The sequence below is a fragment of the Leucopleurus acutus genome, assembly GCF_964270905.1.
Source record: "Leucopleurus acutus genome assembly, chromosome: 19".
Lineage (NCBI taxonomy): Eukaryota > Metazoa > Chordata > Mammalia > Artiodactyla > Delphinidae > Leucopleurus > Leucopleurus acutus.
This window is the reverse complement of record NC_139161.1, coordinates 9512547-9525712: the sequence shown is the minus strand read 5'-3', so window position 1 is coordinate 9525712 and position 13166 is coordinate 9512547. Positions and strand designations below refer to the sequence as shown.

General features: G+C 52.4%; 1 protein-coding gene across 1 annotated transcript in view; it reads left to right on the top strand.

Annotated features, from left to right (window-relative positions):
• Window positions 1-12700, top strand: part of CYTH1 (cytohesin 1) — a 77838-nt gene extending 65138 nt beyond the window's left edge. Inside the window, exons 10-13 of the mRNA XM_082860269.1 lie at window positions 3662-3738; window positions 7218-7289; window positions 8198-8352; window positions 12038-12700. Coding sequence (XP_082716395.1) covers window positions 3662-3738; window positions 7218-7289; window positions 8198-8352; window positions 12038-12116 — 383 coding nt within the window. The 3' untranslated portion in view covers window positions 12117-12700. The remainder of the gene's footprint in view (window positions 1-3661; window positions 3739-7217; window positions 7290-8197; window positions 8353-12037) is intronic.
• The last annotated feature ends 466 nt before the right edge of the window (window positions 12701-13166 follow it).

Genomic DNA, 13166 nt, shown 5'->3' with positions numbered 1-13166 from the left:
ACCCCCTCGTATGTGTGTGCCACAGAAGGCAGGCCTTCCAGCCGTCTGCAATTGTGTGTATATGTCTGTGTATGCATATAACCATAAGATTGTGTATTCTTGTGTATACACATATGTACATATGTATTCACAGGCTTGTGTGTGAGCATTTTTACACACACTTTAAAAAGAGGTAGCCATCTGAAGAGAGACATTTAATTTTCCCCAAAGTAATCTTCACTGTCTTTGCTCTGGATTCAGGATATACTAATAAACGTCAGCTTGGTGAGAGCTGATTTGTGGCATCTTTGAGGCCAGGATTTTGGTGGTGCCTCAGATCTTGTCTTTACCAGATGGGATGTGGCAGATGAGGCCAGCCCCTCATTCACACTCCAGACAGTGGCATTTGCCCTGTTACTGTCTTTATGTCCCGTCCCCACAAGGCAGACATGAATGACTAATACAGTGCACCTTAAGGTTAAGGAGTCGGGTTTAATTTCTTTGTTTTAATTTTCTTTTCTCCCTCATTTGTATGTTTCCATGATTTTGGCTCTCCTTTTCCTTGCCCCAAACTCCAGGAGGTATGTAATCCCCTCAACCTGCTCGCTCGCTCTGCCCAGGCCACTGTAATCGCTGCAGCGTTTTCTTATTTTGTTATTTTTGATTATTTTGTTTTAAATTGCTGGTGGTAGTGTTAATGCTGCTTCTAACTTACCGTACAGTCCCTAGGGAACTGGTCAGGATTGGGGGTGCGGAGTGATTTTCATGTTTCCCTTGGAGGGCTAGTGCATAGTACATCCAGCAGCTGGGCACACAGATGTGGGACAATTTGAACGTTCCTGAGTGCAGTAGTGCAAGAAAACACACTAAGAGTGGATTTGTAAACGCAGACAAAGTATTCACTGAATTGTCTCTCGGAATTATTGGCCAGGCGTATGCTATATTACTGACTCAAATTGACACTCAGGAACTTCAGAGATTTCTGAAGTGGAGGAGAGGAGGAGGTTGTGATTCCCGCAGCCGTGTGCTCACGCACACGTGCCGTGACCAGAGAAGCAAAGTAGGAAAAGAAGTAAATTAGACAACATAGGACATTTGCCTTTGCATGAAAAAGGGAAATGGTGTTTCTTAAACTCAGAATGAGGCCAGGTGAAGTTAAAGAATCCCCTCTTGGAGGCTTCCGCTTGATCCCCTGTGTTTAGGGGGGCATCACAACCTTCCGCTTGACCCCTGTGTTTGGGGGGCATCACAACCTCGGCTCTGCTTTCATGGTTTGTTTTGTTTTTCTCCCTCCTCGTTTTCAATGAGTCATCGTTCAGACCCCCAAGTTGGCCTCATAGTTATGTCATTGGTATCTGCTCTCCACTTGCTGATTCAGGGAAACATGTTTTCTAGATGAGGAAGTCCTCAGGTGTCTGCTTCAGCCTCACTTGAGCAGAGCCTCAAGGGAAAGAACGGCCCCAACAGTGACATTTATGAAACGTTTCCGGGCCTTGTCGGGTGGTTACCACCCAGCTCCGGGGGAGCCAGCGTCTGGCCTTTACATCTACGGAGTAGAGGCCCGCAGGCTGGGAGGTGGTCCTGTGAGTTCCTCAGGGACTGTCCTAGGTGCGCGCATCGGTCTGTCTGCTTGTTTCATGTCTGTTTCCCTTTCAACATGAAATGTGTCCCTGGGACCGCGTGGTGCTTCATGGTAAGGGTCTCGTTAATGCAGCAGGTTGTCGGGAAATGAAATAGCCACGCTTTCATCACCAGGGAGAGGATTTGCCCGGCTTTGCTTTCTGTCCTAGATTTCCTCCCATCTTCTTCCTTGTGACATCTGACCCCTCTTCCACGACCTCCTGAGCCCCAGGTGCCCCGGGGTGGTCCTGTGAGGGGAGCGCACGGCAGTGGGCATGGGTTGAGGTGTCCTGTGTGCTGAGCCGGCAGAAGAGCTGCTTCCTCGGGTTCTGAAAGGGGGAAGGGGCTTTCCTTTTTATAACAAATCGGCTCCAGTTCTAAGTATATTCCTTGTGTTCTTTCTCCTCCTGATTTATTTCGGTTCTGCCCAGCCTTTCCCATTTCCTCACGCATGTCGTATTTCCATCCATGGTTCTCTTGGTTCATGCCCTAGGGCCTTAGGGGCCAGAGGCATGTGCTCACAGAAGCTGACAGTTGCTGTGGGCAGAGAGTCGAGCCGGTCTTCGCTTTGACAGCAGCAGGGGTGCGGCTGGGGGGCGTAGCACGTGCTGGCTCAGGACCAAACTCCTTCCGAGAGGTGGTGCCATTGGGAACCTCGGCAATTCATGATCAGGCGCTTAACCTCTCAGAGTTGGGGCATCCGAGCAGAGCCGTGCAAGGGGCCCAAAAGTCCAGCTGTCCTTAAAACTGCTACCGGGACCGACGCTGGACACTTCATTTCCGTGACAGGATTTGCGTTGCTCCAGCAGTCGGATCCTTTGAGGAAACCTGGCGTGATCACACAGCCACGTCCTGGCAGCTGGAGATGCTCCCTCTAAACCCTGTGCTCAGCTGTTTGTGGTGAGGGGCAAGCAAGGAAGCGTGACTGGGGTCACTAAATTTACACCCTGTGGTCCTTGTTCTTTATGAGGATTGGAGAAGTGATGTTCTCTGTAGGTTAAGTCAGCAAAAGAGCATATCCTGTCCAGGGCAGTAAGAAGTGTTTATGAAATGCTGTGTGTATCTCACCACATGAAGGCCTTTCATATGGTTCATGTTCAGAAAGCTTTCCCTGGACCCGGTGTAAGTCGAGGAGAAGAAAGGCTTTGCTCATGGTCAGGTTGAGAGCAGGATGTGCCTTCACTCACCGAGGCCATAGTGAAGTTTCTCTTCCTTTGTATCATCTTGGGATAACTTCATGACCCTGGTGTTTCTTCTTATTGAGAAATATTGAGAAGGACTAAGGGAACCTGCAACAGCTCACAGCCACCCGTGAGAGCTCACTTGGCCTGTGGCCTCCTCCTCCAGTTATTTTTGTTTCAAGATTCCGGTGAGAAGTCCAGAATTGAATAGGGACCTCTGCTTACCAGTGGATTCTTCCCTGATCCAGGGATACTGCTTTGTCCCACCCAGGACTCTGGGGGAATTTAGGACACTGGCCCGGAAACCTAAAAAGCCAGTGTAGAAACGCACTACAGTCAGGAAGGTGGGGTAGAAGGTGAAACCGAAGGAACTTGGGTTCCATGTTCCAGGAAAACTGGATTTGATTGTGAGGGGATTAAAATGTCTTACTTCCTGGTTCCTCCTCCTGTCCTGTTCTGATAAAACCCTGGGCTGGTGGACCAGCAGTGTAGCGTAGCCAGGGGGCTGGCCCTCTCCCCTCCTCTTGTGTTCGCCCATTTCCACCGCATCCATAGGCTTCTGCTGACGCTTCTCTGGTCCATCACCGTCCCAGCTCCCTCCCCAGCCCGTGCTCTCATCTGCTGTCCTGATGTCATCTCCAGGGGGCCACCCAACTTGCTTGCTCTGCTTGTACCCACAGACTTTCACGCTGTGAAAGGTGCTTCTGTTTTGGCTCTGTGTCTCGTTACTGATGTAAATCTGCCATGATCTCAGTGTCTTCCTGGCGCCCTGCCCCCGCTTCCTCGTCCTGCACCCTCTCTGGGGGCAGAGCTTCGAGCCCCCCGGAGCCTGCGCTGGCTGGTTGACTCCTCTCCAACACGCATCTCTCTTTGCTCTGCAGGTGGCAGGGTAAAGACTTGGAAAAGACGCTGGTTCATTCTGACTGACAACTGCCTTTACTACTTTGAATACACGACGGTGAGCGCCTGCTGGTCAGCTGGGACGGGGGTGGACCAGGCCTTGTGTTTAAACAGCTCTAATGAGACAGGGTTGGAGGACGCAGGGGGAGACAGTCAGATTTGTCCTGCTGCATCTTTGGGGCAGGAGGAGAGTTTATGTGAAGTGGAAGGGCTAAGACGAATCTCAAGAGGGGTGCCCGGGTGTGGTGTGGGGTGTCTGGCCACAGGAGCCGTAGCTCAGAGCTGACATCCACTTCTCCATTGGGACACCATGTGCCCGGCCAGGAGACAGTGGCAGACAACATCATACACGGCATTAGAAATGGGTTGTAGAGCTGAGCTAGAAAGAATGAACTTGGACCCATGGCCAAGAGAGAGTTTGTGGCCCCATTGAAAGGGAAACAAAAGTAATTGTGATTCTGTGGTAGCAGAAATACTGAAGCACTTGATTTAGAAGAAACAGCCAAGGGGCAAAATATGTCATAGAGGAAAAGAAAGTGAAACGAAATGGGAGATTACCTGGAGTTTTAAGAAATTGACGTTTACTTAAACTGAAAGTTTTGTTGGTTTTTATTTAGTGGGAATGGAATTACAATACATACACTACTATGAGAATAAAGATTGTACAGAGTCTGTGAGAATAAAGATTGTACAGTAAAACCTTTTCTGAAGCTCCCTCTAGGAGCCCCCAGGAGGCCCAGCAGGTTGGTAGCCTCAGGTTGGATCCCACTCAGACGGGCTCCCCACAGCTGGAGGCCTTCGTCTCTGCCCTGTTCCCTGGTCATCGAAAGAGCAAACCATATACCACTGGCAGCACTGGAATGTGTCTTAAATAAATCAGGGCAGTTGAGATCCTACTGAGAAAACGAAGGTTTAGAAGTATCTTTTATGATAAAGGTAGAGCAAGATGGGATGAGAGTCCTGGCAGTGTTTGTGTGAAGCTTGGTAGGAGCCAGGATGCAGGTCCGTGCCTGGCCCTTTGCAGCTTGGGGGTGAAGCGGGTTTCCACTGTGTTCCGCACCGTGGTTCTTCAGCTCGCAGACGTCGTGCGGATGTGGCTTCTCACATGGGGACTGAGAGTCATGACAGTGTCAGCTCATAATTCAGTCACTCAGCAATTTCCAAGGGAATGCTGACCAGGATTTTGTGTGTTATGGGGGCTAAACTCATGCCACGTTAAGTTCTGCAACTGGCTTTGCTTTTCTGTTATTAAAATCCTTTCAATTATGAGAGTACTGTATTTCAAATACCCAAAACAGTACAAAGATAGATTTTTTTTTTCACCCCCCAAAGTACCACTGTGAACAGCTTGGTAAATTTCTTTCTGTTTTGCCCCTGTCCCCCCACCCCATGTATTAACTGTTTTTTCTAGACTGGTGACATCTTTAAAATCTTGTTTAAATCTTTTTCACTGGTCTCTGGGTTAACATGAACCATGTGCGGGGCATCTAAACAACGCACCCCTAAGTCCCGGGACAGTCTCAGTGGTAATGCAGTGAGATTCTAGAATCTCGTGGTTCTTCATGACGCCGACCATGGTGGCGTTACCTGAATTCAGTCTAGCAGCACACCAGCATTTTATCAGACAGTGGGAATCCAGAGAAAACGTATCTGAAGATGCTGAGGGGGGAGCCTCAGGGTTAAGATGGTAGGTGGAGATAATCACACAGAAATTACCGGATAAGGATAAGGATGCCGGATAAGGAAAGGGCAGAACTCATTCACTGCGCTTCACAGTAGGCAGCAGGGGCCGCGGCGCAGCCTGGAGCCAGCAGAAGGCCCCTTGCTGCGTGGCCAGGCACAACCAGACCCAGACCTCCCTGTGCCCAAGTCTGGGAGAAGTAAACCGAGTAGGAATTCTTCCCTCCTCCCCCTTTGGATGGAGGAGTGGTGAGGTCTGCTGCAGGGTAGAAACCGGGAACGAGAAAAATGGAAAAACAGGACTCACTTTCTGCGATATCAGTGAAAGCTCCGGGTGTGTGTTCATGTAAGAAGACTGTCCGTGGGGGGCGTGCGGTGAGCATCAGCTCCAAGAGATGCCGGACACCAGCACCCCAGGGAAGAGTTGGGGCTCGGGGTGTCTGAGGGGGGCGCTCCCTCCACTCGCTTCTCTCCTGAGACTCTGGAAGTGGGCCAGAACACCAATAGCTGGCTCTCCAGTAGTTTCAGACTTAAATGAGAACCAAAACTATATATTAAGAATATGACTATATAATTGTAGAATTATAACTTATTTATTAACACATAAGTTAAAACTTTAAGGAATGATTAGCTAGAAATGAAATCACTATCCTAGAAGAAAGGCTTGAGACAGTCATAGAGATTGTGTCTGAAAGACAAGCATTAAAACAATTAAGGGTAGGGCTTCCCTGGTGGCGCAGTGGTTGAGAGTCCGCCTGCCGATGCAGGGGACATGGGTTCGTGCCCCGGTCTGGGAGGATCCCACATGCCGCGGAGCGGCTGGGCCCGTGAGCCATGGCCGCTGAGCCTGCGCGTCCGGAGCCTGTGCTCCGCAGCGGGAGAGGCCACGGCAGTGAGAGGCCCGCGTACTGCAAAACAACAAAACAACACAAAAACAAGGGCCAGCGAACAGGTGCGGAGGACAGATGAGGATGATCCCAATACCAGAATGACTGGGACCTGCAAATGCAAAGACAAGTTATGAGATTATTTCCCTAAAAAGGAGAAACAAACCTGATCTGCAAATCAAAAGAGTGCATGTGGTATTTTAGGAACATCTGTCCTAGGAAGCTTGGTGCCAAGGCATAGCCCGGTTAAACTGTTGAACTTGGAACAAAGTCTTTGGCCATTGGTTGTCTGGACATCAGGGAGGAGAGGTGAAGGCTGATGGCCCAGCAGGTGTGGGGGTGGCCTTTGCTGAGATGGGAAGTCCTGGAGGAGGACCAGTGGGTGTGAGGGGACGCAGGGCTCTGTTCTGGACAGGAGTTTAGATGCTTTTGGGTCCAGGTGGAGTTGTCAGGCAGGCAGTGTCTCTTTGAGGATCCTACAGTCTGGAGGGGGGAGGTGAGGCTGGAGATAGTGAGAAGGTGGTGACACACGACACGACTATAGTCCAGGCGTTGCGGGCACAGAACAGGGGCACCTCGGGCGAGACTTGAGCTTCCTAGGGTTGCTGACACTGGAACTGAGGTTTGAAGGATGAGTAGGCGGGCCAGACAAAGAAGCAGGATAATTTTTGTGTGAAAGGGCCTTACATGTTCCCCACTGGAGGGCCACCCACAGCTCTTGTCACACTCACTCTTTCAGAACGTCTGTGGAAGCTCCTCCTCCAAAGGCTTTTCGGTCTTAGGGATTCATATGTGGTATGTTGACAACACCCACACATTTCTTGACCCTATTCTTGTTTTTAAAGCTGCTCTGTGGGACTTCATGTCGTGGAGGAGTCACAGCAGCTGGGCTGAGTTGCCGTGAGGAAGGTAACAGGACATGCGTTCATAAACTGAGCAGTTAGGTCTTCTCTCTCCAATTCTTCTGCAGGATAAGGAGCCCCGTGGAATTATCCCATTAGAGAACCTGAGTATCCGGGAGGTGGAAGACTCCAAAAAACCAGTGAGTATTTTTTGGTGAGATGTTTTGGGGGGACAGAAGGGATGGGCATAGCAGCTGTTTGATACAGGAAGAAGTTGCAGAGGTTTACAGTTGACCCTTGGACAACAAAGTTGGAGCTGTGTGGGTCCCCTGACACGTGGACTGTTCTCAGTGGTAACTCCTATGGTAGAGTGCCGTCTGTGCTTGGCTAAGTCCGCGGCTGCTGAGGCACTGCTGTACGGACGGAGGCCGACTGTCGGTCATACGAGGATGCTTAATTGCGCGGAAGGCCAGCACCACCCCCACCCCCGCCTTACTCAGGGGTCAGCTGTACTTGAGAAAAACCCCGAAAGTACTCATATGATTTAATTTAAGTTAGCCTAACTTTTAAAATTATCTTTACAGTTCAAGCCAAAGGTGAGACGAAATAACCTCTTTCATTCTGTCCATCAGCTTTAGTGTCATTTATTGAATATCACATGAGGTATAGAATTGTCCTTCCTTAAAAGGCATCAAGCTCTCATGATTGGACCACTTATTTTATGATCTTCAGATCGCTTATAAATATTTTTCCTCTGTTTTGGAATATCGTATTGCTGGCTTGGCTTTAAAAGGCATTAAGTTACCTGCAGTTCGCTCCATATTTTCTATATATTAGGAGTAGAGCTAACGTGTATCATCTGCTCGATATCTTTGCTAATAAAACCTATTTATATACAATCTACATTCTCCAGAATTCCACTTCTAGGCTCCTCTTTTCCAAAGGAAAACATATGTTGGCTATATTTTATGAAGGTGAGAATAAAGAAATAAATTAACTTTTTTTTTTTTTGGAAATAAAAATTTACTTTTTGGGAAATTAACTTTTTTCTTGGTCAGCAGCTTTCTTAGATCTTTGTCACTCTCTCCCTCTCTTTCTTAATTCTCAGAACTGCTTTGAGCTTTACATCCCCGACAATAAAGACCAAGTGATTAAGGCCTGTAAGACGGAGGCTGACGGGCGAGTGGTGGAGGGGAACCACACGGTGTACCGCATCTCAGCCCCAACACCTGAGGAGAAGGAAGACTGGATCAAGTGCATCAAGTAGGTGGCAGGTGAAGCTGGCGACCTCGCCTCTCAGATAGTGACGCTCCAGCTGTCCCGTGGGCTGCCCATCCCGCCTCTGCGCCCTGTGTGCTGAATCATTAGCGAGTAGTTTGACTGTGACTCCCCGGTGACTTTTCCCTGGGTGTCTGGATTCTTGACCATTGAGCGTTTTTAAGAGTGCGCCTCACATCTAGGCTTCCCAAGTGCAGCTCATGGCCCCAAAGAGGGGACAGGTGGGCAGGCTTATAGGCATAGGTGCCACTGGCCAGACTGGCCTTTTCACGTCTTAGGAAGTGGGTTTCGTCTTCATGGTGGCAGCTCAGCGGGGATTGTAACCGTTCCCTTTTATAATTTCTTAATCCTGTGAGGCACTGTTGTCCCATTTACAGATGGGCAGACTGAGGCCCATAGAGGGTAAGTAATGAATGCTTGTCAAAGTCACGTGGCCGTGATCTGGGGTTGCGAGGCAGAGCCTCATACTCCCTGCTGAGCTGTGAGGAAGTGGCGGTTCTGGGGTGAGGGAGGTATACACAGATCCTGGGGTCCAGGGCTCCTCCTGGCCCTCGCTGCACCTGTTTCACGGGGGAGGTGTCCTGCCCCGGCAGCTCCTCCTCCCCACGGCTTCTGTGAACCCTGCCCTGCCCGCCATCACACCCGCTGCCCATCACCACACCTGTCTTGCCCCTGGGAGTGCATCCTCGCTCTCCCCGCCAGCGCTGCGCCCATCAGACATGGCCCAGCCGTTTCCTTAGGGTGTCCCCACTACTGAGCCTCGAGGCTTCCCCTGGAGACTAGTGAGGCCGCACTGACCGGCGCCCAAGGCCCTGCGGGTCCTGTGTCGCCCCGAGTGACGGGCCTTCTCCCACCGGGGCCGCGGCCTGCTCCTGAGGGGCTGGGCACGCTCTAGTTTTTGTGGTGTTTTTGGCACCTCTGCTAAAACAAGTGTAGTGTTTGGGCCAGGGTTAAATAGTGAATAAACGGCTGAAGGGGGGCGAGGTGATGTGGGGGAAGGAGCAGGTCGTTTATTCCCACACAAAGAGCCTCTGAAAGTTGTGAGGTTCAGATGGGCAGGACAGGAGAGCACCGGTTCGGAGTCAGGCCAGCCCGTGCAGAGCTCCCGCTCTGGCTCTCGGCGTCGCCTGCCCTCCTCCCAGACCCTCAGCTTGCTCACCACACAGCAGTGAGAGGTGGGGCTCCCTGAGGACTCCCGGGACGGTGCCGCCCCCTTCTGGATGATGGTGTTAAGGCACAAGGCCGTTCTGAGGGTGAGACAGATGGTGCAGCGCCGTGCTCAGCACGCCGCCTGGACTCAGGTAGCCCCGGATGATGACGGCTGTCGGAAGTGTGGTGTCATCAGAGGCCGTCCCACGTGCCGTGGAGCCCATGAGGCACCGCAGCGTTTCTGGCGTCACCACCAATAAGGAGGCTCAGGCGTCCTCTGTGCTGGACGCGCCCTGAGGTCTGTGTGGAGGAGTAGCGGCGCCTTGGGGACCTGTGGCCACGGAGAGCTCCTTACCCATGTCCCCGTACCCTTTTTTTTACCACATGTTTTTTAAAAAAATACTTGACTCTTTAATCCTTATGAAATGTATTTTTTGCATGTGGTTTGAAGTAAAGGATGTAACCTTATTTTCACAAGTGAGTGGCCGATTGTCCTGATACCGTTTATTAATCCATTTTGTCCAGTCTGAAGCGCCCTCTAGTGTGGACCAACTTCCTGTGTGTGCACGGTGACCGTGTCTCTGTTTCTCTGGGTCCGTGTGCTGTCCTGCATGATCGTTAGGGCATCAGAGCGTGTGTTGACAGGGGATTGTGTGTAGCCTCCCCCAACTCATTGTTCTTTCAAAAAGGCTCTGTCTGCAGGTGTACATTCTGCCTTTCATGTCATTGTACTTCGGTAGCCAGAGAACCCGAGCCCTCCTTACGGTCATGCTTGGAATGGTTCAGTCCCTCCATCGAGGTGAATGCAGAGCCTCCTCGGGGGTGGATCCCGGGGTCTGCCCAGAGCTGGCCTCATCTCCTTGTGGGAGTTGCAGACACTGTTCCAGCTCCACGGCTCAGCGCCCTTAACCCTCCCCAGACCCCTGGGAAGGTGGGTGCAGCAGGATGGTTGTCCCCAGGTGACAGATGAGGACACAGGCACAGCGAGGTGAATTCACTCGTCCCGAACCACAGACCCGAGCCTTCTGACTCAGGGAGCCGTCCTCCTCCACGTGCGGCGCTCAGCTCCAGCCGCCCTTGGCTCTGACGCTCTCCCAGTGAAAATATTGGGGCAGAGGCGCCAGAGGAGGGACCTGATCGGATGGAAGTTCTTCACGATGTTGCTGGAAAGGTTTTGCAGAAGGTCAAGTTGCGGGCACATTTTCTCTCATCAGTGCTCTTCCCAGGAGTTTCCAGCTACCTCGGTCCTGGTGCTCTGGGCACGTGGTCACACAGAATCGCGTGTCTCTGCAGACAGACCTGCAGCGCAGCGACAGTGGCCACTGAGGGAGAGCTTCTGCTGCCCGGTGTCGTCTCCGCTCTGCCTTCCCAGGGCTGGGGAGGAGTGTCTCCAGGGAACATGTGAGGACGGCCGTGAGAAGCACATGTATGTGCAAGGCCGGGGCAGAGCTTCCAGCCCCAAGCACTTCACTGTGTCCTGGCCCCCGTCACGTGGACTGGAGATGTCCCGCGGCGTCCCTGGGGGCTTGGCCCACCCAGGAAGCGGAGGTGGACTCACCCTAATGCTCTGAAGGTGGAAGCAGGATTCCCTCCCGAGCACTCCGAGTGGTCAGATGCCTGCATGGCGGGGTCCCTCAGGATGCGTTCCGGGCCCTGTCCAGCTCCTGCCTCCCCCGGAGCTGAGTTGCTGTTTCGCACGGACACATCCTCTCTGTGAACGGGGCCCGGTCAGCCCGCAGGAGCCGTCATGCACCTGGTTAAGTGCGGTCCACGGTCATGTGGGCTTGTGACTGGCCCAGAAGCTAGTTGGCCCCTGGAATACTACTTCTCAGGAAAAGCAAATGAAACTTCAAAACGTGGATCACACCTTGCTTGAAAGTGGAGAATGACAAATACAGAGGGACAGCGGATGGCTGAGGCCTGCCGTCACCACCTGTGCTGGTGTCTCTGGGGCCAGTGCAAGGGCCGCTGGGGCCCCCTCCGCCCCAGGCTGTGGGCACAGAGCAGGCTGCCGGCCGCTTGCTTGGGCCCCGACTGCCCAGTGATGGGCCTTGGCTGTCGAGCTGGTGCTCTTGGGGACTCAGAAGTTGCTCGGTACAGAGGGTGGCCGCCAATCAGATGCACCACGTGGCAGGGGACACACGGGGTTGTGTGATGGTCACTGTTCCAGACAAATGCCACTGTCATGACGGAACTAAAGCACTGCGCTTGTTTTGCTGCGTTAGAGCACAGCTGTGAGGGCGTAGAGGATTCCTAAACTTAAATTTATTACTTGGTTGAAACAGGCAATAAGCACCCCACAGTGACCTTGTCGCCTGTACCACGTGTCTCCCTCAAAACTTGTCTTTTACGCCACATGTGGACACAGTGAAGGTTGATGCCGTGACGTGGCCTTTAAAGGGATGGTCGAGCAGGGAGGGGGTCTGGGGCACGGCTGCTGCTAGGAAGCCCCTGCCTGGGGTCGTGTCTCCTGGTCCTGTTCCTCAGTCTCCTCTGCTTTCTCCCCTTTTCTGTGTTGCAGGGCAGCCATCAGCAGGGACCCTTTCTACGAGATGCTAGCTGCACGGAAGAAGAAGGTCTCTTCCACGAAAAGACATTGAGTCTACGCAGCCAGCAGGGCTGGTGTGCCCGGCGAGTGAGGCCCAGCGAGTGAGGCCCAGTGCAGCCTCCCTGCCTCCCGTGCAGTGGGAGCGTCTTGCCAGGCATTGCCCTGAGTTCCTAGAGACTAGCTTCAGCTTTTGCTAACTTTTTTAAGTGGGAGAAGTGTAGGCAGTTACCCTTGGAGAAGGGGGCCTGATGCCTTCACACTTGGGTTTTGAGCCTTTCTCTCTAAAAAGAACAGAGCTCCTGTCGCCCACGCTGCCTCCCCGCAAGTCTCCACTCAACAGGTCTGATAGCAGAGCTTGGAGCCGACCATTACCTCTCGGTTATTCCCTGGGAAGAAGCCTTCAACCCTGCACCATAAATACGTGTACCCATATCTTATTTTATGTTAAGAAAAAAAGTGGAATGGAAGAGAAGCCACATGCTATAAAGATATATTTTTGTTTTTTAAAGAAAGAGAAGGAGAAGGTAGAGCTGTCCAGGCATTCTGCCTGTCTGCTTCGGGAAGCTTCTCCCGAGAGAAGAAGCTCCCTGGGCCGCCGCTGTGCATGTCAGCCCGGGCAGGGGCAGGGGCCAGGCGGGCCCCCTCCTCACGCTTCTGGGGCCTCGTCTGGGCGAGAGAGGGGGTGGCGAGAGGGGGGAGGGGGCCGCGCGGCGAGGACAGACTCGGGGCCTGCAGGGCAGCGCCGGCCACTCCAGCTGATGCTTTTCCTTCCAGGTGCCTGGGGAGCACTGCGGGGAGAAGGGAGCCCGCCCCCCGCCTGCACTGTTCCTTCTCTTTCAGGACTCGTTCTTGTCGGGCTTTAAAATAGTCAGCATCTTTCCTTGCGCTACTACCTAGTAACCAAAACTGTGAGGAAGGCAGTCCCATCAGAGATTCTGGGGTAACCTGTTTCTTATTTGGTTTCTCTTCCTCCTGCCCCTGAACTCCATTCCTCGTTTTAGAGGAAGGAGCAGGTCTGACCCGATCACCTTAGGGCTTCAGCCTTTTCTGCCTCCGAACCGGCCTTCACCTGGACTCGCCGTGCGTGTGGCGCTGGCCCTTG